Source organism: Etheostoma spectabile, chromosome 10 (genome assembly GCF_008692095.1).
Source record: "Etheostoma spectabile isolate EspeVRDwgs_2016 chromosome 10, UIUC_Espe_1.0, whole genome shotgun sequence".
NCBI classification, from domain to species: Eukaryota; Metazoa; Chordata; class Actinopteri; order Perciformes; family Percidae; genus Etheostoma; species Etheostoma spectabile.
In genome coordinates, this window is record NC_045742.1 from 21,196,294 (window position 1) to 21,220,998 (window position 24,705).

The 24,705-nt window shown below is 40.9% G+C and overlaps 1 protein-coding gene across 2 annotated transcripts in view; it reads right to left on the minus strand.

Annotated features, from left to right (window-relative positions):
• The window catches only part of flt4 (fms related receptor tyrosine kinase 4), a 46,841-nt gene that overhangs the window by 19,493 nt on the left and 2,643 nt on the right, over nt 1-24,705 (minus strand). Inside the window, exons 2-9 of one of the 2 annotated variants that reach the window (XM_032528545.1) lie at nt 9,037-9,133; nt 5,576-5,850; nt 3,486-3,625; nt 3,201-3,366; nt 2,043-2,182; nt 1,792-1,963; nt 496-613; nt 173-357 (exon numbers count right to left, since the gene is read on the minus strand). In XM_032528545.1, the coding sequence (XP_032384436.1) occupies nt 173-357; nt 496-613; nt 1,792-1,963; nt 2,043-2,182; nt 3,201-3,366; nt 3,486-3,625; nt 5,576-5,850; nt 9,037-9,133 (1,293 nt within the window). Of the gene's footprint in view, nt 1-172; nt 358-495; nt 614-1,791; nt 1,964-2,042; nt 2,183-3,200; nt 3,367-3,485; nt 3,626-5,575; nt 5,851-9,036; nt 9,134-24,705 lie in introns of those variants that run through there. The other variant, XM_032528546.1, reaches the window with a different exon arrangement.

Consider the following 24,705-nt stretch of genomic DNA (forward strand, 5'->3'; position numbering starts at 1 on the left):
CATTAACTAATTTTTAATGCTCATCATAATACTTTCACAGTTGTACCTACACTCTATGTTTCTTACTTGTAAAACTAGTAAGTCTCTAGAGTTTTGTAGCATTTATTTTAACTGTTGCACATCCAATCTACTTTACCTCCACTGAGGGTACACAGACCAATAGACTAGTTACCGTTGACAACAAGCGTGATGTTGAGCCTCCTCTCCAGCGCAGCGGCTCCGTTCCTCAGCACCACAGTGTAGAGCCCAGAATCCTCCTGACAAACATCCTTGATCTCCAACGCGTGGTTAAGATGCATCCTCATCCTTTTCATCTTGAACTCTGGGCGCTGGTTGACCAGCTTTCCTTCTTTATACCTGGACACAGAGCACAGCTGCTGCAGTACGGGATACACTCCAGCTAAATTAATCTGTCAACCTAAGCAGTATGAGGTTTAATTTTGCTTTTGGATATTGCTCATTACATTGAATGAATACACCAGAGTCTCATCTTACCATTGTGTTTCGGGTGTGGGGAAGGCAGACACGTTTACTTGTAATTTGAATGACTTCTGGCCGGCAGTTACCTCCACCACTGATCCATTTCTGTAGTTGAGGCTGATAAATGGCTTTTCTGGAAGAAGAAGACATTCCCTCATTTACAGTCCGAGTCTCAAAGCTCAAAGTAATCTCCACCAAAAAAAAGTCAGTATCAAAATGTCACCCCCTGTAGACTTAAAACTTCATACAAAATGTTCACGGAAACTTCTCAAATCACTCCCCTGCTGTTTATCCATACAGTATCATGACTTTGTTGCTTTGCCAATTCATTGCTAAATCAAGCAGTGGTTTGAGACATTTCACTGGCTATTCGATCACATCTTGTTGCTGTGACACAGGGTCACCATTGGAATCAGAGCGACCCCTTAGGATTACAGCACTTTGTGGAGCAATCCTTTTAAAGCAAGATTATATCATTTTTCAGAAAATGTATTATTTATTTTTCTTTATTATTATTATAATATAAGCTTTTAAAAGCAATAAAACACCCTTGCTCATTTCTATACTCTCAGGTTGTTTTTATGAGGCTTTTTTACATGGAACAGCTGAAGACAAGAAAGCGGGGAGAAAAAGGATTAAGACATGCAGCAAAGGGCCTCGAGTCGGACTCAAACATGGGCTGCTGCGGTAAGGACTGAGTCTCAGTATATGGGGCGCACGCTAAACCAGGTGATCCATCAGGGCACCCCACTTTTATGGATTAAACAATCAGTGACCATGAACAAGGAACATGGCAATTACACCTGGTTGAAGCATTATGTTAGCAATGTGGCATTTAGCTCAAGTACAGCCCCACGGAGCTGCTAACACAGATTTAGTCTTATTATTACGCACAGATACTTATGATTAAAGTGATGTTTAAGATTACTGATTGATCTGTTGCAGGGGTTCCCAAAACTTTCAGCCCACGACCCCCAAAGTAACGGTGCAAGTGACTTGCGTCCCCCCCATCATAAACGTATATAAACATTGCGCGCAACCGCGCACGCACTATAGGCGTATCCAATATTGACAACACAAAATAACACACAAAATAACACAACAGTTTTATCTTGTGTTAAAATCATGGCTAAAATATGCTATTTTTAATTGTTTTTAAATTTTTATTTTATTTCCGGAAATCAACTTGCGACCCCCCCTTTCTGGCTCGCGACCCCCCTGTGGGTCCCGACCCCCACTTTGGGAATCACTGATCTATTGAACAAGAAAAATGCCGTGTAGTAGCTTGCATGGATCTGAGCTAGTGCTTACCATAAACTATGACATGAGTTTTTTGGGTGTGTCTTGTGTCCATGCTGGTGACGTTGCAGCTGTACGGGCCCGTGTCTGTGACATTGACGCTGCTGATGGTCAGGATGCTCACAGCCTCTGTGGCGTGAGACAGAGCTTCACGATGGGGCTTAGTGTTCTCCAAAGAGTTTGGCTGGTGAGATGAAATGAAATTCAGCATGGTATATTTTCTGACGCCGTTCAACATGTGACCAACCGTTGCTGCTATGTACTTGTTTGCGAGGGTAGGACCACTGAATGTCCACTCCGGCGTCGAACTCCACCAACGCTGTGCAGTTCAGGGTGAGGGTCTCCCCCACTATCAGCTCCACTGGCTCCTCAGGAAACAGCTTGACATCGTAAACCTGACTTCCTGTCCGGGAAAGAGAAAAAAGGGGGGAGGTAGAAACAGAGGGACAGAGGGAGGGGAGACAGGTCACAGTGACATCGTCAGCGGTTTTTTCCTTCCTCTCGGGACCAGAGGAAATGACTTTCCTTTGGACCGGAGGAGCCATCCCACTATAAAGAAGCTGTCTGTCACAAGTTCACACTATTTCCACTCACTTGCCAAGGTATGTATCAATGAAGGGAATAAAAGTGGAATAAAGAGAAGCCTTTTAAGATAAGACAGAAAAAGCAAGAAAGCTTTGGCTAGTTTCTCTGACATTCAAGCCTCTGCAGTCTCTGGAAACGGCATGGGGTGTAAAACAACCTGCGCTGGTGGTGTCTGAGCAGCAGACTGAGATTGCCTGATTGTTTAAATGCTCCATTAGCGTTTGGAGTGAAGACCCGCTCTCAGTTTCCACTCTGACTGATGCTGCTGTTAGTTTTGGCCCAGCAGCGGTGGGTATGAGTTTTCTTTTTGCCCTCTGAAGTGAGAGGTGAATGATCTTCACACGACATAGCAAAGAGCCTGGGGGTCCCTCAGCTCACTCGCAACGAGAGGGAACTTCAACATGAAACCTCTTTGTCTAAGTTTTGTCCAATTTAATTATGCCTTCGCTTCTCTTCTCTTCTCTTCCTTTTCTTTCTTTTATTTTAATTCTGCTGGCATAATGGCACATGCCACCCTATTAAAAAGGGAGTGGTATGTTTTCAAGGAAGTTACATAATGAAATAAAATCCTGTAAATTGTCAGCATTAAGGCGTAATTGGCGTAATTATGGTGGCAGCGCAGTCAGTCGAGCACCACCTTTGATTTCCTCGCTAATTTCTCTTTCAACAAGAGTAGAGCTTCAAATCTAATTTAAATATTTGTACTGGGCCAGATATGTTTTTGTAGCTGCTAAAGTTAAGGTTTGTGTGATCCTCAATGTTTTTGCTGGAACACCAGAGGAAACTGAAGTCTTTCAACCTTTGGAGGTAGCACAGATATGAGTTTTTTTTTTAACCTGTTGCGTGGATCAGGTAGTTGGGAGATTGATATTGTTTGCCTCCCAGAGTGGCGACACACAAAATTCCAATGAGCATCGGCACACTGTCCACGATCTGCCTGGGAATGGACCAGCCCTGCTTGTTGTCCCAAGTCATCCCGGTTGTCTCCAGAGGCGTGGGATACTGAGATGACACCCCAAAAAAAAAAAGAAATTGCTCAGGCTCAAATCATAAATCAAAGCATCACTTGACTGCTTCAATTTAGAGGAATAGAGTGGGAGAAATCTGTGGTGAGTACAAACCGTGTAGAGGGTGACATTCAGATCAGGCACGGTGACCAGGCATGGCACTGTGACGTGGGTGGAGAAGCGAGTCATTAAAATGGTCTCTAGGTCATTTTCGGCACTGTAGCTGCCTCTCCTGAGGAAGGGCTGCTCAGGGTCTGGGTGGTAATAGAAACAGGGAGATGTTAAAGGGTAACCTTAATGATGATGAGCCTACCAGCCGACGTAATGGCAGCTATTACTGAGAGAACTTCACGAGTGGACAGCCACATGTCTCGGATCCTCATAATGTCCGCAGATGTGGAGTTTATCAATGATTATCATGTAATGCAACAGTGCAGTTAGTCCCCACACAGTAAATAGCCTACTGCGATTACATATCAGCTCAGAGACAGACAGCCGAGGGGTTTAGTCCTCCTCTAAACAGCGCTACAGTTTCACCCCAAGCTGTCTGATAGTGGAAAATATCTGTCCTGTGTTCCTCCCTTAACACCTTGATATTTCCTTTCTATTGTCTGCGACTCAAAGCCACTGTCACAGGAGGGCTTTGGGGGACATCACAGCAATTGTGTGACAAATTTACATTGCAGCTGTTATCACCACAAAGTCTTACATTCCCACAGAATGAGTGCACACTATTATAGAAATGCTTATCTCTCAGGCTTTCCTATCAATCCCAGGGACTTTTGCACAGCAGCCAAGGTTGGTGTGTGACTACTCGCTTCTTTGTGTATTTTTTGTATTTTTGACACGATAAGTTCTTATTTTTTGTAATACTTATTTTCTCCCTCACTCAAAGCTATGAATTTAATCATCCGCAAGCAAGGCCAAACAATAGGTCCTATGGAAAGGCTTATATTTCTGCCCTTTGATGGTCAAAATACACACAGGTAATAGAAATAATACACAAATCCTCGCAGTTAAAGTTCTTCACAATAAATCACGGCAGGTGTATGTGTGTGTGTGTGAGAGAGAGAGAGAGAGAGAGGGAGAGGGAGAGGGAGAGAGAGAGAGGTTATACACATAGAGTACATTCATGCACACTACAGTCATGTATGTTTGAGTGTTTGGATGATCGTGTGTAGCAGAGACTGGGTAAAAGTGCGACGTATGCCTGTCTAACTCAATCCACATGTGACTCTTCTCATCCCGACAGACGCTGGGTCTAATTTATGACTGCAATTTCATCTGCTTCTGATCAGCCTCCTGGTTGAATCTGTGGAAACTGTTTTGGCTCCTTGTCAGAGAGGATAAACAGTCGTTTCACTTGAGTGGACTGGTCAGCAGCATTCCCTTACATGACAATCATCTGTCTCTCTCCCACTCTCCTTATCCACTCATAATTCTACTTTTCTCCCACGGCACATGGAGCAAGGCGAGAAAAAAGTAAAGAGGCAACCCTGAAGGCCAAGCTCAGAGTCTTAAAGTTGGCTCAAATCAAGAAATTAGGAGTCAAGGCTCTGAATCCTAATGCCGTATGAGACACGGTTAAACTAGGAGAAAAAACTTAGCAAAACATGTTTTATTGTGATGTTGTTATCAGATTTGACACTGAAGTCTGAAAAGTCTCTTCTCGTGTAAAGAAAAGAAGAGCTGCTGTTATATTTCAATATAAATATGAAAATGTATCCTTTCTCGAATTAGAAAAGGCAATGAGCTGCTGATTTCTACCTCCATTAAACACTTTGCATCTCTAATTTCCTAAACATTAATCCCGCCAGCATCCACGGCGTTACTGAGGTCAAGTTAACCACTTCCAGTTGAGCAGTGGCTGCTTTGATATTGAAGTCATAATCAAACAGGAGATTGGTTTCAGGGGGAAAACTCTGTTGTTGGTTTTCTGTGAACCTCCCAAGGAAAAGAGAAACTGAAGACTAAAGAGTCCACACAGCCAAGCCAAAGAGCTGCAGACCAGGTCAGGCAGGCAGGAGATGAGACATGCTCTTTTTAAACACAGAAAAAGCTCAGACAGCAAAATGGCCCCCACAAACTGCAGACTCACTGCTATTTTCTAAATAGAAAAGACCACTCATTTTCAATTTTCAATTTTCATTTACTTGCGTCAGCATAGTGCACAGCGTGTGTGGGTTTGTGGGAGTGTGACTCACCCCTGACAAAGACATAAATGCTGACAGCAGTGGTTCCGACAATCATGGCCTTGACATCCTTGTAATAGCAGCGATAGTAGCCCGTGTCTCTGGCCTGCGCCCCGGTCAGGACCAGGCTCTTGCAGTACGGCCTCCCGGGCTGCCCCGGACACTCGCTGACCAAGGCGATCCTCCGCCCGGGGGCCCCGGTGGTCGGCAGCTGGGCCTGACGGTCACTTAGCTCCTGACCCACCAGAGTCTGATCAGGCCAGGCCCAGGCCAGAGTGTGCTGTCCCCTGAGGAGGACACGGGGCAGAGTTGACGTTAGTTTGAGCTTCAGGGTGATAAATCATCATCCACAGGTACAATTTGGAAAAAAAAGGATGGGTTCAAAACCTGTTGTGGCAGACTTGAAAAAATGTAAACAGAATCCTTGAAATGATTTTAAATATAAAAAGTATTTTGGTATCTGTAATATTTACATATTAAAACTGTTAAGTTGAGAGTGTGCATGTGAGTGGATACAAGTGTGTGCATATTTATTTGTGTGAGTGCGTGCGTGTGTGTGTTTTCTTGTCCCTGTTTGCAGTGGTGGACTGTAACTAAGCACATTTTCTAGTTTTAATTTTCTTCTAAGTACAAATTTGAAGTACTTTTACTTTACTTGAGTCTTTTCTTTTCATGCCACTTTCTACTTCTACTCCATTACCTTTCAGAGAGAAATATTGTACTTTTTACCACAAAGTTAGTTACCAGTTACTTTACAAATTAGGATTTTTACACACAAAACAAATGTAGTTTACAAAATCTGGTGTTTTATTATAAATTAATCTATTTAACATAACAATATAATGATATAATATTAATATAACAGCCTACAAGTCCAGCTGAGGTGATTAGACCATTAAACACACAACTGTTTGGATCGTTTCCAGTTTCTAACATGTGATTTTTCAGCATTGACTACTTTTACTTTTAACACTTCAAGTACATTTTCCTGATGCAAACATACTTTTATTTAAGTAAGATTTTCTATGCAGTACTTTTACTTGTAACAGAGTATTTTTACAGTATGGTATTAGTACTTTTACTTAAAGTAAAGGTTCTGAATACCTCTTCCACCACTGGTGCTTTGTCACATAAATTCAGTTATGGTTGGACATGTTAACCCGGAGGCTTTGTGAGCAAGATTGAGGGGATTCATAATGGCTGCCTGAAAAATGATAGCTATGCTTTCACCACCTGCCTCCACCAACCAATGTCCACATTTGCAGACAGTGCCAAAATGTGATGACTGGAAATAACTGCAAAGAAAATCCACACGACAGTGAATGTATTCCGTGGGTGATTTTCCAACCCTCGTAAATAGCGTCCATCTTTCTAGACTCATGAAAAGTGTACATTATAAAGACTAGATTTTCTCAAATGAGACTGACTTCCTCTCCCAGGAGATTCTCAGTAGTGCTTGCCATGTGGGGTTTAAATACAAACAAACATATAAGACCTGTATTGATAAATCTCCAAACTTATTATCAGCTTTTCAAAGACATCTTTTTTTTTTATACTGCAGAAACAAAAAGTTGAATGGAGTGACAGCTTAACAACTTGGCAGCAGGCAGCGCATCCCGGCTCTCAGAAGGATAAAGGACAGTTATTATGGGTGAAGTCATTTTTCACGCAGTTTAAATCAGTGTTGGCTGTGTTTTAAAACAAAAACATATGTGTCTAATAGAACATGTATTTGAAAATGTAGAGTCCCATTTTTATGTGTATTTTTTACTGGGGTCTTCCACAGTTTTTAAGGATAAACGCTGTTGATTTAAAGCCCACACACATTTTCGTCTTCATAAATAAAATCAATTTGAATTGACTGGTTTCTGTTGGAAACACAATAAAAGGACTGTATTTACATATAAAGTCCTGTGAAAACTGGACTAACATTGTTTGGTAACATTGTGTCAAGTGTGGAAGATCTATTTAGAGTAAAATGGCAACAGCGCCCTGTAAAATTAGTAAACAGCCTGCATAAAAAATACAAAAATTACAAGCAAAATGAACTTGAATTATCAAAGGTCCTCAATGCAGAAACAAGACCCTTGTGAGTTTTAAGCTTTTATGTTATATCACTTGATTGTATAACTCATACATGAAGAAGAACTTAATGTAGTTATTTGAGGTGACGTTTTAATTTTAAATATTTCAAAAGGGCTGCAACTAGGGATTATTTTCAGTATCAATTCATCTACTGATTATTTTCTCGATTCATTGTTTGGTCTGTAATACGTTCTTGTTTTGTTTCATACTGTAATTTCAGATGTGGAAAAGCAACAAATTAGAGAAGCAATGTTTGGCATTTTTATGTGACAAATGAAAGCTCTAATTTTATACACTACCGCTCCAAGATTTGATATCTCCTGCCACAAAAGTTGATTGGGCACAGTCAGAGAGGACTGAGAGGACTACTCTCTCTCTCTATGTATATATATATATATATATATATATATATATATATATATATATATATATATATTATATATTTGTATGGCCTTCCATGCTTTTAAGTTGCAGAAAGTTCTCTTTACAAATATGTTATTTTGTATAAAGGGTCAGCAAAAAAAAAAGTAATGTGTAGAAATATGGAGAACAAAACGCTGTAAAATGGTTAAGCAGACAACAAAAAGGGCAGAAAGAGACAAAGATTCTTCTGGACAACAGTTAACTATAAATTGAAGAAATCATTGTTATTGTTATTGTTGAAAGAAACTGGACATCAAGTGTGTGTATGCTCAAATGAGTGCGGATAGCTTTGAGAGCTATTTGTCCAGCTTCAGGATCAGACATTTTCCCATTACAGACACGTTGTCACCATAGACTGTGTCCCTGAAGTCTGACTGAACAGAGAACAGAGATGCTTTGTACATTGCACATATTCATTGTCATGCATGAGTCACTCCAGGGTCACTGAGTCCAGGGGTTACATGACAAACAAGAAATGGTCAATACATCAATGGGACTTGGACTACAATGTAACACAATCCGCAAATAATACATTTGGTGTCTGAATTATATGTTTGTGTCTTTGTTAAAAGTGCCTTTATTGAAGGAAAGAAAAAAACATCAATAGAACAGCTGGTTACAAACTTTGGAACGGTAGTACTGTATACCATTGGGTAGTTTAATCCAGAACAATGTACCATATTTTATAAGCTCGTCTGTCAATCTTCGGATAATAACTGGTAACAACTGTCAAATAAAATTAAGTGAAAAGTATATTTCTCTCTGAATTAGAAGTATAAAAGGAAAGGAAATATCACTTGTCAAGATTGATTGGTTGGTTGAATGATTGATCACATACCACCACAGCAATGTACAGTATTAATGTCTTCTGGCATTTTTGGGTCATTATGAGGAAATAATAAGAAGCCTGAAATAACAAAAAAAGTCATGCACAGTTGCACGTATACACACACACACATATATACCTGCATGTGATGGTAAGTGTTTCGTGGACTGGAATTACTAGGTCGTCTTTGGAGCTGTCGAGGATGGGCGGAGTCATAGAAAAGCCGATCACCAGACCTGAGGGAGCGAACACGGCAACTGCGTTAGATTCATGTTACACAGACAGGACCTAGGGGTTTTGACAGAGCTGCTGTTAGGCTGTTGAATCACCTAAACACATCTCCCAATATGAAATCTGACACAACAGCAGCTCAGATAGCACATTGTTCATTACATTTACAAGCTGTTAAGCAATCTGCAGGCGAAGCACTCGGTCCCTGACGCTGGGAACCCAGGCAGAGAAACCATGGCCCACTCAGGAGGCGACGCTGCTCGAAGCTCTCTGCTTCCACCTCTTAAATAGCCACAAAGACCATTAGCCCTTGATTCATTACCAATGCATTCACTGCGCTGACTTGTGCTTGGTTAATGTGGCTGGTCTAGAATGTCATTACTGTCCCGGAGTCCCCTCAGGGTGCTATTAGCGCTTAGTCTGGCTCCACACCTACAGTCTATCGTATAGAAAAGTGCCACCATGACTTATGCCCCACCTGGATATCATTTGAGATGAAAACACACCCACACCCACACACACACACACACACACACACACCCACACACACTCACACACACAGCTAGCACAGACTGAGTGGGCATATAAAGATGGAGAGGCTTTCTTTGCATTTATTACAGCACATTCTGATCCTTTTTAACCTCCCAGTGTTTGAAAATGATACGTCTGCTGTGTTTCTCGCACTGTATGGTGGTCCCAGCAGAGAGAACAAAGCAGGACAAAGTATCCAAGGACAACTACAGCAGCAATTTGAACACCTGAAAGCCTACATTGATTATTTTAATCATTGTTCTCTTTTCTATAGGCATTTCAACGTGACTGACTCACACTTGTTCAAGCATGTGTAATAGCATGTGTAACAGACAACAGGGCTTCAGCACAAGCAGCGGGGAAGCAGCAAAAATGATTTCACAAGAGTCAGTTGTGACCTGCTGCCAATTAAAACCCCGAGCTCCGGACAGCTGCCATTCTTATACACAAGCCTCACTCCTCCATCACATCCGGCTGACCAGGGAGCAGAATAGAGCAAGGTTATTCTCATGTAAATATTTTGTTAATGGTGTTTACAGTAAAGACCGATCCCAATGGAAGGAGACTGATTTCTGCTTTAGTTACTGGAACACTCTCTAAAACATGACAATAGTCACAGCCACTTTTCTGCTGCATGGCATTCTGCTGTATTGATTCTTGTTTTGTTTACCACTATATATTTTATTGAGATTTTTTTCATTTGGAAACACAAACATGTAAATATCAGAATAAGTTCTCTTTGTAATTATTACATGACAGTAATTATTTTACTTAAATCAGAGAAATAAAAACAGGGAAATAAAGGGGGAACAATTAAAAAAAAACAAAAAAACACACAAAAAAAACATAGCTTCTCAGAAACAGGGGTGTTCAAGCAGGTTACAAATTGGTCAGACATGAATGTACACATCTATACAACATGGCGCACCACAGGTTCCAGTACATCAGTACTCAAACAAATCTTCTGTCAGGTCTACGTCCTTAACAAAATTAATAAAAGGTCCCCAAATCCTTTCAAAAAGGTACCGTTTGGATTTCCTAATATATGTTATTCTTTCTAATGGCAAATTAGACAACATTTGTTTAAGCCATTGTGTGGCACTAGGCCTACTGACATTTTTCCAGGCCAAAGCAATACATTTTTTTGCTGCCAACGAGCTTATATCTATAAAAGTACGTTCTGATTTACTAAAGTCTTGTTCTCCAGGGTATAGGGCTAACGGGAACAATTTAGGATCCAGTGAAACTTCTTTTAAAATAATTTTTTCAATCATATTTTTCACCTCTGTCCAAAATGCTTTGATGTGTTTGCATTCCCACATGCAATGTATTAAAGTCCCTTTAGAATTACATTCTACACAAAGATCTGGGGTGTTTTTATTGTATTTATTTAATTGTACAGGCGTAACAATTGATTCTTGTTTTTTACTCTGAATGAGAACTCATGAATTGAGCACTCAATTCATTCAAATGAAGAAAGCGTATCCAAAAAATATAAGGATTACAGATACAGTTTATATTGTACAGTTTATTTCATTAGCATGTCATGTCAATAGTATAGCATGTCATTAATTTACTAGAGTACATAGTTTGACATTTGGAAAATATTCTTATTTGCTTTTTTTGCCAAGTTGGAAGCGATTAATACCACTCTCATATCTGTTTGCACTATCACCGATTTAATATGAATCATGTATTATGTATATATGGTTTTACATACGGCGGACATGTGTGGACTATTTCATGGCCTTACACAGTCACCTCCTGGAGTTCCTGTTAGTTGCCTGGCAACCTCACAGTGAAACCAAAACTGAGCCTAACCAGTTTTTATAGGGATTAAACAAACAAGATATATGTTAATAATATATGATAATACATGTTAATAAGTGAGCTTTAGGGGGGCTGTGTATGCAAATTCCACTGATTTTACCCAGTGCAGTCTGTTTACTGGTGTTGAGGAGTGATACTGCATGTGTAAAAAAGTTGTATCAAGCCTTCTGTGTCTCCAGAGGGAGGTGTGCAAAGTCTGATAAAACTTGCTCCTCATCTCTGCTTGAGGCTAGCAGCTCAAGCAGCTTAGACTACAGAAGCCGCTACACCAGCACAACCTATACATCCATGAGCACAACACGCCCAAATATCTGACCAAACTGTCAGCACTCAAGTTGTACTGTGGGTAATGCAGGGGACAGGTTTTGACAAGGAAGAAGAATGCATGTAAATAACAAAAATGTCTCTGCGGCATCAATTTGTCTAACAATGGCTCAAGAGTGCAATGCTTAATTGGTGGAGTACTCTTTTGACAAGAGTGGTTCAATCTTCTTATCTGTTTTTTCGCCAACAGTGAATAAATGTATTTCCCTAAAAGTTGAACTCTTCTCATGTGCTTTACTGGTGTTGAACTTTTCACTTTCTGTTATGCTAATAAAATATTGATTGACATTGCAAATGTCATAGTTCATCTCTGCTGGGGATCACAGTTGAGACAAGCAACATCTGTTTTGTGCCTTTGCTCGGATATTAAAAGTGACATCATGCTAATTTAAAACCACAAAATAACACTTGATTGTATGATTGGGAAAGCAGATATCGGGATGGTGACAGAAAACAAACATGTTACGCCACTGAAGTGGGAAGTGGTGGCAGTGCATGAATCATTCCCAGCTTGGCCCCCAACAGGGTATTCCTTCCTTACTCTTTCAGAGATCTTTAACTCTGTCCCAGAGGAGAAGCAAAGTTTTTCCAACATATTGTCTAAGCTCAGATGTGAACCCACCACCAACTTCAGTCCCATCCCCACCCATCTGCAACAGAACACAGCTTTGTCCACTCTTCCTCACACCTGAAATGCTGTGAGGCCAAACAGTGGAGAAAATATACACAGGGCCCCCCAAGAGCTACATACAAGGGGAAAGTGTGAGAGGAAATTCCTGTCAGGACAGCTTCACTATTCTGGCTTTAGATGGAGAGCTATGGAAAAGCTTGGGAACTTGTATCTTACTATGACATTTAAATAGTAGACGAACTTAGAGTGAGAGATAGAATCAGAATTTACATCTGGTATTTGTAAATCAAAAATGGATTACTTTGTTGTACAGTGATATGTCATATGAATTATCACTTGACTCTGCAGCTCTATGGAGCTTTTTAGCTCCTTTCAGCACTGTTTTTGGTTTTCTGGCCTGCAACGTACTGTTCTGTTCATTCTCACGGCTCTCATCTGCTGTTTTCAGTGATAAAAGTGCTGGTAAACACACTGTATGCTACCTGCCCTACCTGACAATGTTAGTGACTAGCTAGTGAACATAGTGCAGCATTGAGCAGCTAGAGAAACAAATCTCCCTCAGGAGTTGAAGGCCCCCAAAACAGTGCTCAGATCTCTGCAGGGTTAATTGAGACAGCTAGCAAGACTATCTGTCAAATCAGAGTTTTCTGTTGCACGACTAAAACAACTTTTGAACGTACACGTTCCACCAAAATAAGCTCCATCCCGAGGCTATTGTGCAGAGGCACCGTTGCTCTGTCCAGCTCTTAGCGCTGCCCAAGATGATTGTGATTGGTTTGAAGAAATGCCAATCAACCGGAGCACGTTTTTCTCCCATCCCAGAATGCTGTGTGAACTAACCACACCCTCCTCTGCAGCGCTGTGAAGGAGGGTCTGGCAATGTGAGACCACCTCTGTCCTTTCCAGGGAATGTCACCACAAGCACCCTGTTCCTAATACTGCAAATGTGATGGCCATAGGCTTGATCACCATTGCATTACGTCATTCGGCAATAGATAGGGACTTAACAGGCATTTATTTAAGTACAAAAATTTGAGATTATTCCTAAACATAACTTCCTTTTGAAGGAATATAAAGTATATATTCCTTTAAATATATAAGTTTATAAGTATAAGGCAAAGGAGGAAATAGTGTGATGTTGCTATCACAAAACAAAAAGGAGGTCCTGATGGATGGTTGGGGCATACAACGTGGGCCGATGACTGCTATTTGCATCCTGTTCTCTACCAGTAGTCATTGTGGTTTCTTTTAACTACAACTACCGATCCTTTAGTAGTTTAGGTTAGTAGTTCAGTTGCCTAAACGTAAAGGTCCCATGGCATGATAATTTCACTTTATGAGGTTTTTTTCAACATTAATAATGACGTTAACATCCCCAGCCTCCACCTTGCCCCCCTCTCTCCTCCTCAAAAGCTACAGACTCAGAAATGGCACATCCTAAAGAAAGCTCATTGTGGGACTGGCTCTAGTGGCTGTAATTCTGCACCAAGGCTGAATTTTGGGAAATAGACTTCAGATACAGTATTAGGGGACCACCGAGGTCTATAAAAAAAGAGACTTCAGATACAGTATTAGGGGACCACTAAGGTCTATATAAAAGAGACTTCAGATACAGTATTAGGGGACCACCAAGGTCTATATAAAAGAGACTTCAGATACAGTATTAGGGGACCACTAAGGTCTATATAAAAGAGACTTCAGATACAGTATTAGGGGACCACCAAGGTCTATATAAAAGAGACTTCAGATACAGTATTAGGGGGCCACTAAGGTCTATATAAAAGAGACTTTGGATACAGTATTAGGGGACCACTAAGGTCTATATAAAAGAGACTTCAGATCCAGTATTAGGGGACCACTAAGGTCTATATAAAAGAGACTTCAGATACAGTATTAGGGGACCACTAAGGTCTATATAAAAGAGACTTTGGATACAGTATTAGGGGACCACTAAGGTCTATATAAAAGAGACTTCAGATACAGTATTAGGGGACCACCGAGGTCTATATAAACGAGACTTCAGATCCAGTATTAGGGGACCACTAAGGTCTATATAAACGAGACTTCAGATCCAGTATTAGGGACCACTAACGTCTATATAAAAGCATCCAAAGAGCACCATGTCATGGGACCTTTAACCAAGCCTTAACTACAGAGGTTGCAGATCAGAAAACTTTTAAATGAATCTCTTATGGACAAATTCGGAAGGCATTGGAAAGAATACTTGTTTTGTTGTTTAGGTTGGAAGACTTGTTGCTTTAAAGCCACTATGTGTAATATAAAAAAAGAAATCGAAGAAAAGTGATGACGTCAAACAAGACGTTGTGGCAGGCAATGCTCACGGCCACCCACACAGATTCCTTGTTCATTGTTCTAAAAACATATGCCGTAATTATATAAAAAACATACCCATTGGGATTTTAACACAAAGTCCAAGGATAAACTTCCCAGTGCACAGCACAGCAGACATTTATATATAGTATATATTCAACAGAAAAACACAACATGAATTAAAAAGGTTTCTGAGCTATATGGGAAAATATGAAGAGAATATAGAGTACAGGCTGATGTGCAGTGACAGGATTTTCCTTTTCGAGTGATATGCTCTGGGATGAATCGCTACTGTAGCTGAGTCTCAATGATAGATGCTTCCCTCACAATCAATTGAGAGATTGCACACTGACAGACAGGATGCAAATTGTAAATCTCTTTGAAATGTCAAGACTGACTGGCATGCTCTAAGAGTGACAAGACATCAAGATGTTGGGGTTGGGGGGGGGTATTTTAGGAGGGAAAAATATGTATTTACTGTAAAGGGAAGATTTCAGCTTCTGTTATTTGAATTACTCAAGTATAGCAAGATAGACTGGTCTTGTCTATCACAGCACAGCAAGAGTGTTTTCACACCAGGGGGCAAAGATGGACATTACACCCATATGGAGACACAAAGCTAAAAGCAAGCAAAACACTTTACAGATCAATCAAACTGATTCAATTCATGACAAATATGCTGGTGTCCCGGGAGCTGAGCAGTCCTGACATGGTCTATATTTCCAGGGCAAGTTTGAGGCTAATGTGCACCACAATACTTGGATCTCTTATACATCACTTGTCTTCCTAAGTGGCTCTCTCATAACTGCCGAAGGAGGTGCTGTAAAGTCATAACTTAATGTGTGCTGGGATACACATGGCTGCTGGCCAAAACAGCCACAACTTCTCTGCTGTTTGGACACTTGAGATTGATGACAAGTAGGAAGGGGCATTTCTATGCCTTGGTGAGTCTTACCCATGATTCTCCAGGAGCTGCTAGCTCTTTCCCCAAGTTTCACAAGGATGAAAATGTTTTGTGCCAGATGTCGATATCTTCCATATGGATGTGCTGTATAATGTATAAATCATGTTTCCAAACTGTGAGACACCAGATATGGAGGCCTATCATCCTGTCTACATTAATGGTTTAAGAAAACATAATAATTCCCATTAGCAATTGTTTGCACTCTGTCAAACATAATTAAAAGCACATGCTGCTCCAATGTCCAGCTATGTGTGAATGCCAAAGAAAACCAAACACATCAATTCATAGAATATCATGGCAGATAGCATATCTTGTCATGATAATAAACACGTTTTCCTGCTATGACCTTTCATACTGCGTCTCTTGACAGATTGTTATGACTGTTATCACTCAGTCAGCTCATTTACTTTAACATGCATTAAACAGTAAAGCATGTGGGAGGGATTCGCCATACATTGCGATTGCACGATGTATGGACTCTCCTAAAACAGCTGTTTTAGCCGATGCACAAACAGCTGTGTAGGTGGACACTGGCTAAGTGACGGTTTTACCTTCTGGACACAAAGCTGCAGCTTCAAAAAGAAAAAGACTGTGTCTGTATACACTGCGACAACATGTTTTAAGTTCACTCTTGAGTTAAAACTAAGACTTTTTTTCATTTTTTAAATAAGCTCCTTATCTATAGTTTATATTGACTATACATTAACTTTGAGCCGCCGGCTTTCATTATTTTCTGTGAGATATGAAAGTCAATCAGTGAACTGCTTAAGTTGTGTAATCCATCACAGTAAACATCTTGCCTGCATTTCTTTTTGTCAGGGAGTTGTAATCATTGCAAAGTGAAGATTGATTTGAAAAAAAACTCATAATGACAGTGTAATTTTGACAAAAATAAATGCGGAGTTGTTTACTGTCACTGATTACATATCACTGGCAGATAATCGATTTTTTTTTTTACACAGTACAGACATTAATGGAAGCCATTGGCTGCCTGGAAGGTCAGAAAAACACATTTAAAAATTGAAAACATAACAGCATGGTATGGTTAGCAGTGATGTAAAGTATACTTGTTGTGAGATAAAACATGCAAAATCGCTCGTATGGGCCATTATTCAAATCCTTATTCTATAGATAACAACATTTGAGAGATCATCAACATCTACCTATTCAGAATGATTGCTTGGCCTGACAACGCAAATGGATGCTGGTTGGCTTGTTGGCAACCACCTTACGAATGTGAACAGGGGGCAGAGAGCCAAAACAATATTTGAACTTGGTTCCCTTCTTTTCCCATGCATTCCAGCTGGTGGTGCAGAGATAAGCAGCAGCTTTGGCTGATTAGGTTCAACCAACAAAAAGCATCATTTTAACCTACAAAGATAAAACAGGATATTTCCACACTTGACTCACTCGTTCTGTTATCGTATGATTACACAGGTCATAAACTAACATTTACACGTATAAAATGCTGCATTAACAGTCTCTGACGGTAAATTGTTAATCTTGTTAAGCCAATTTTATAGGTTTTAAGCATGACTTCATAAACCGTATAGTCTGACACACTAATCACTGGGGATTGTCAAAAATAATTCAGCAATTACTGAAGTTCAACTTTTCATTGGCATTCATTTGACATAATGATAATGATAATGACACTGATAATCTATCCTTTATTAGTCCAACATAATCCTGTCTTTGGGAAACAGCTCACAGAACATGTCCTTGTAAAAACTTGACATCGCTCTTGTGAAATGTGCTTTCTCTGTCGTTGTGGAAAGCCAGTCTCACTGTGGCAGCCATGTGTGTGCACCCTGCACCAGCTCCAGCTAGATCTGCCAGGCAAACATTGAGGTTTGAATTGCCTAAACAAAACTTGCAGGCTGATATTTGTTTACAACAACTAAAAGAGAGGGACTGAGGTAAAATGTAATTCAGATAAAGAGGAGGCAGTGAACAAAGTTCAAGCATGCCAACCATTTAGAGATGGTTAGTAGGGTACATTAGACACGTGGGGTCACACAGCTGGTCTTTCTGCCTTTTCTGTGCTGATTACTTCTGTCATGATGGAAGTGCCAGATGTATGCGTGAGAAAAGTGCCAGGAGTCTGAATTTTTCAAGGACAATTGTGCCTGATCACTCAGGCTGTGCATCAGGCTTCACTTTGATGTCTCAGCTTCACATACCTGGTTGGCAGGGGAGGAAAGATGTGTGACTGGCAATTGAGGTGTTCAAACAGCATGCCAGAGGAAGATCGGCAGTAGCTCTTTATTTATGTTTGAAGGGCCAGAATACCAAGAGGGGCAGGGGGAGGGGACTGCTGCATGTGAGAGTTTTGCAACAGTTCAGTGCTGTAAAATATGAAAATAATTTAACAGAAAAACTCAAAACATAACCACAATATCTCCTTTTTGTCCTAGCCAGTGTTCAAAGTAAAAATTCCTCCAAATTAAAAGGAACATTTTTATACAATTAGGGAAATGTGCTTATTTTATGTCTTCCTGAGACTTAGATGTGGGTTCTATGATTAAAACAAGATCAGCTGAGCTTCAGAGGTGCTGGTATGTAGATTGTGTTATCTTCTGGGGCGGCTGTGGCTCAGTGGTAGAGCGGTTGCCTGCCAATCGGAAGGTTGGTGGTTCGATCCCCGCCCCTGCAGTCATTGTCGAAGTGTCCTTGGGCAAGACACTGAACCCCGAGTTGCCCCCGGTGCTGCGCATCGGAGTGTGAATGTGTATGAATGTTTATCTGATGAGCAGGTGGCACCTTGTACGGCAGCCCCGGCCACAGTGTATGAATGTGTGTGAATGGTGAATGTTACCTGTAGATGTAAAAGCGCTTTGAGCAGTTGTTAAGACTGGAAAAGCGCTATATAAATACAGCACATTTACATTTACATTCTGACAGAGCCAGGCTAGCTGTTCCCCTCTACTTCCAATCATTATGCTAAGCTGATATAGCTGGATGTGGTTACATAATTACCTTACAGACAGCAATTGTGGTATCAAACTTCTCATCTAACGGTAGTGTGTGATGTGTGTATTTCCAGACAGGGGTTTTTAACGCTTTTTAAGCCAAGGACCCCTTAACTGAAAGAGAGACGGAGCAGGGACCCCCTACTACATATAGCATTGTATAAAATTAAGTTGCGTATTAAACTGGTCCTACAATTACATGTAGGGTGGCCTACAGCCTTTATGCATGCCCGCCTTTGCATGGAATACTAAGCTTTTAAAATAGCCTTATAATTGTTGGCATGATTTTATAATTTATGTTTCCATTTTAACATACATGTGGCACAGTAAATCCTCGGGATTGACTGTATCTGTGGATGGCTACCTTAGTGATCACTTTACCTATAGGTCAGTAAGTATGCCTATCCTCAGTGGGAATTTATATTTACTAATAATATGATGGATTCATATCCATCCATCCATCCCCTCCCCCCCCAATTGACTCTGCTGCCAACCTTTTGAACATCTCTGCTTGAAGAAATAGAAAATGTTGAAATACTGCAGCCAACTTTTTTCTAAAGTGCAGTAGAGTCAAACAGAGTTTCTTGTTCTCTTGCTTAATGATGGCTGCAAGTGAGTGTGGGTTAACAGACAGTGTATGTATGTAGTACTCCAGTATAGCCTCAAAAATGTCCAACTAAAAGCTTTGTAGAGTTACAGAGGCAATTTTATTTTCTGTTTGAATGTTCTTTTTTGTGAAGATTTTTTGGCACAATGAACTGTAAATATATATATATATATATATATATATATATATATATATATATATATATATATATATATATATAACAGTACAGTACAGGCCAAAAGTTTGGACACACATTCTCATTCAATGTGTTTCTTTTCATGACTATTTACATTGTAGATTCTCATGTCGATTGGGTTCAGGTCCGGTGACTGTGGAGGCGCAGCACTCCATCACTCTCCGTCTTGGTCAAATAGCCCTTACACAGCCTGGAGGTGTGTTTGGGGTCATTGTCTTGTTGAAAAATAAATGATGGTCCAACTAAATGCAAACCGGATGGGATGGTATGCCGTTGCAGGATGCTGTGGTAGCCATGGTAGCCTATCAAAAAAGCAAAGGGTGGCTGCTTTGAGGAATCTAAAATTTATAACCTATTCAAGAGTTATTTCACACTTTTTTGTTAAGTACCTTTTCACCTTTAGTGAGACTCTACAATGTAAATAGTAATGAAAATAAAGGAAACGCATTGTACTGTGTATGTATATATATATATATATATATAGTAGATATTTAACCCATTTAAGTGCCTCTGTGTATTTGCTTTTGTCTTATCCTTTGCTGAGATCTGTTCAGGGCTAATGCTGGTGTTTTAATCACAGTAATGGATTACTGAATTTGGACTTCCCAGCCTATGGAGGCCACCTGCTGACTAAAGATAAATCATACACACATATAGAGGAAGACACCAAGCTTCCATAAGGCACGCTAAGCCCATTAAAAATGTAAAGCTTCTCTGACAAGCAGACAGAGACAAGGCAGGCAGGAGTCGTGAGCATCAAAGGTACACGTGAAGATGAGAGCTACAACGCAGGGGACACTAAAGCTTGTGTAAAAAAGCGGCGCAATGTTTTTTATTGGGAGCAAATTTCCTGTTTTCTTTATCATGTTAACGCGTCGCCCACTTCCCTTTTTCATGGACGGTGAAGGAGATGTTGCCGTTTGTGTTTCCTTGCTCCTCTGTAGTTTTGTCCCTGATGAGTCACATGACAGGAACAGGAAAAGAGGAACCTTGTGTAAACAAATAGTTTGGCGGAAAGGATGCGACGTGGGCGTCCTTCAAAAATAAAGATACAGGTTTTCACAGATATAGTAATTGTAATTAGGTACCTGTGCTGAATTGCTTTGTGGTTATTTGTTGTATAAATGGGTATAATGCCTATGCTGTACATTCAGCTCTTACTACCCTTCAATGGACACAAATCACACAGGGTTGAACCCAATTGAATGAGACAGCAAAAGTTTTAACTAAAACTGTAGTGCACTTAAAAAAAAAAAACTAAAACATGTAGATGACAGTGCAGCTAGTTATTTCAGTGACACAGTATCTGGCAAAGGGCCAAGGCTGGGGAACTCTGAAATAGCCCTGTATGTCCGGCGAAGGACAGGAGGCCATGCAGGCCAAGAAGCAGACCTGCACTCTGGATGTGGAGTCAGATGGCCTCATGCTATAACATACTCCCTCTCTCTCTCACTCTGAAAGAGTTATCTGGACACAAGGCCGGGCCAAAGCCAGGCGACGGTCTGACTGGCAGCCCAGCTTTGATTTCATTGTTAGAATGACATCCACTACGTCCCTGTCCTCTCCACTAATAGGGGAGTTAGGCCTTTTCCAACATCCTGCCAGAGGACGGTTGCAAAATTAAGGATGCGGCGACATGCCATCTGGTCCAGCTTCCTATGTTTAAAACCTCTGTCCCTGAAATCTTCCTGTACCTGCCTCACAGGCACACCGGACAACTCAAGCCCTTCCTCTGTGGGGATCTCTTTTTTTTTTTGCATGTCATCATTTTCATCTTTGAGAAATGTTTTCCCCTGCTAAGAAGGGAACCAATCCTATTGTACCCATCTGGTTAATGCTTTGTTCTGGCTCCTGGCGCTGACATTTCTGTTGTGAAACTTCTATAATTTCTCTTTTGGCACCAACAAATGCCAACGATTAGCACAGTCTGCGCCTGCTGTGATGGCTTGCATGCTCCTAAAACTCATGCTGCGACTGTTCAGAGGCCAAACTTGCCCCTTACTGTGCTTGTTACCTAAGTCCTGGAGATTCAGACCATAAACAAGTATGTGCTGCCGTGTCGGATGTCCCAGTGAGGTAAATCACTGCGGCAGCTTACGTTGCCATAGAAAACAAGGGCAAAGTAGGGAGTGCCGGGTCAACAATTATGGTGCTGAATGCCTAAAGGGAGGGAAACTGGTAATTTCCTCAGGATTTGCCAATGGACTCTTTCCCATGAACCTCAAGCGACCTCCATTAAGGCAAGAGGTATGAGTGACCAATGAAATGCTACACGGACTTCCACGTCACAACCCTTTACACACACACGTCTGCCTGAGAGTGGCAATTTAAAAGTAATTGCGATGATGGAAGTGCTCTAAATGATGCTTGTTTCTAAGCAACACAAGCACTTTGGAGGTGTTTTAAAATCCGTCTAACAGCCAACATGTCCGAAGATCCAGTTTTTACCTTCAGAACGTGTAAAGTAATCCACCAATAAAGGCAATAGATGCAAAGAAGCAATTGATTGTCTGTCAACGCTGGCCGTTACAGATGCTGTATCTCATTACTTGGCTTTGCACTACAATATCAAGAGAACCACTAGGTAAGTATGTGTAGCTGTAAATTCAAAACCCTGAATTACTATGGACTGCCTAATTTGTTGATAACCCCTTCCCTGCCAAATGATATGCGGCCTGTACTGGCTCACCTGAGCAGAAAAATGTGCAGCAGTCCTTGCGACTGTTTTTTGTCGACAATTAATGCTAGCTGCAGTGACACATCATTTATTTCATCTTCGAGGTAAAAACACTTATACGTTCAATTGTGCACGCTGTTACCCCTTCATGGGTGTGTTAATTCAATCATTGAGTTAAAGCTCAAGTGCTCATAAAAATTGATTACTGTCTATGTGCTTTGCTGGCTGCAGTAGGAAACTCAGGCCTGTGTGAACATGTGTGAGAGGAGAGAGAGAGAGAGAGAGAGAGAGAGAGAGAGAGAGAGAGAGAAAGAGAAAGAATCAATTGGTAAACCTTCTCTACATTGTAATTATTCCAAGTGTGGGGACGTTTTAAGAGTGCTAAGAAAGGGACGGCCTCGAGCTCACCCAGTAACAGTGTTTGCCCCGTGTTGGCTGAGTCCTGCAGCGGTGCGGGTTCAAATCCGGCATGTTGCCCTTTGCTGCTTGTCGTCCCCCATCTCTCTCCCCTTTTCATGCCTATCCACTGTCTCCATGCAATAAAAGTAAAAGCCCCCAAAAATAATCTAAAAAAAAAGAATGCTTAGAAATGCATACATTTCTGGAGCAGAATGTGTGGCTATATCCACATATAATATTTAAATTACATCGCATCTCCCCCTCTCTAATAATAACCAGACAAACACTTTTGATTACCAATGTGGTTGCACATAACACGTCAAACTAACCAGTTCTTTTCTAGCATAACCTGGCCCTAAGAGTCGACAACCGAGCTAGCAGCTTTGCAAGGTTGTACATATAGGCACAGCAGTGGCTTAAGCTACATTAGCATGCTAAGATGGTTACACTGACAACACTAAGCATGCTAACATTTGCTTATTAGCAGTAAGTAGAATGTCATTAAATGATGTTGTTGTTGATAAATGTATTGTGTAGAGCCTTCTGCTTAATCTATTATAATATCATCATCATTTATTAGTGGACTATAGTTAGTATTAGTAATCTAAATCTGCAAAGTAAAGTAATGTCGTGGCAGGTGTATTGCTCAGGAACCAAGGGAGCTCAGCGTCAAGTTTGAAGTTATTCCGTTCCAAATAGACACATTTTCAACAAGCAGTGCACTAGTTGGTGTTTTAATAGATAGCTACATAAATTAGTTTGTGCGTAATATGCACAATATGCAATTTTAATTCTAAAAAAATCTTTATATAACTTTTTGTCAAGTTGGTCTGGAGATGATGTATGCCAAGTTTCATGCAGATCAATCGCACGGTCCAGGAGGAGTTTGAAAAAGTTGGTTTTCGATAAATCGCAATTTTTCTCGCAGAAAAGTCTAGGCAGAAATGGGCGTGGCCTATATCACGATTCAGTTGGATCCAGGGAACGCGTGGATATACTGTATGTTTTTAAAATGTCCGATGTACGGTTTGGGAGTCATGGGGCCAAACGTGTTTTTTTTCTGCCATAGCACCACCTAGTGGTGGAAGTCTTTCAATCGTTGCGTCTGAGGTCTTTGCGGAGTTTTGGACCAGTCCTGAAAATGGTACACCGTCACCATGTACGGTTTAGGCTGCAGCCGGAGTTTAATGTGGAGAAAAATAATTAAGGAGAATAATCAATAGGGTTCCACAACCCTGCTGTGTGAACCACGTAGCGCTTTACTGCTACTGCAGTCCACAGACCCGCGGGTTTGGACCTAATAAATAAATGTTGTAGCAATCTGCCCAATAGTTACTGAGATATTTTAGTATGAACCAAAGTGGTTGAGCGACCAACTGATACACATTGCCACCTGATGCCACACATAGAGCCATGCATCTAGCATGCACCTAGCATGGCTAAAAACTGGGCACAGACAATATGAGGGAGGCAGACATACAGTATGAAAACACAAATACCACAGATGGTTTTCATCAACTATCTAACACCAACTTAGACACATATTTGGCCTATGCTGCAGATTCCTGGTGTTGAAAGAGCTTATCTCTCAGCTCTAGTCATATTTGGGGTGTTGGGGCTTTAGCATGATGAGAAAGTGAGTGACCAGACATCCCATTTCCCAAGGGGCCTCGCTACTTCATGCCAGTGATGAGTGAGGCACCGGACTCCCTATTTATTTGGACTTTACTGCAGAGAGATTCCCACACGGAGCAGCAGCAGCATTCCTCTCTCATCCGAGCTGCTCTCCAGCTGATAGAACCAGATACGCAAGGACAGACACCGAGGGTCCGCTCCTCGGAGTCCTGAGGTTGAATCCTGAGATCAACAACACGGAGGATAAGGGGCTATTGTTGGCTAAAACAACTCGACCCCTACAAGTGGACGACTAGAATAATACCAAGAGTTTTAGAGTCAGATTTCTGGGGTGATTTGATCAAGCGGAGGTATGCGTACAGAAAACACTCTGCTAAAAGCAATATCAACATTATGCACCCAAGACGCAGAGTAAGCCAAAGATCATTCAGCTCTAGCGCTCAGCTTTAGAAAAAAAAGACTGACTCATATGTGTGTCTT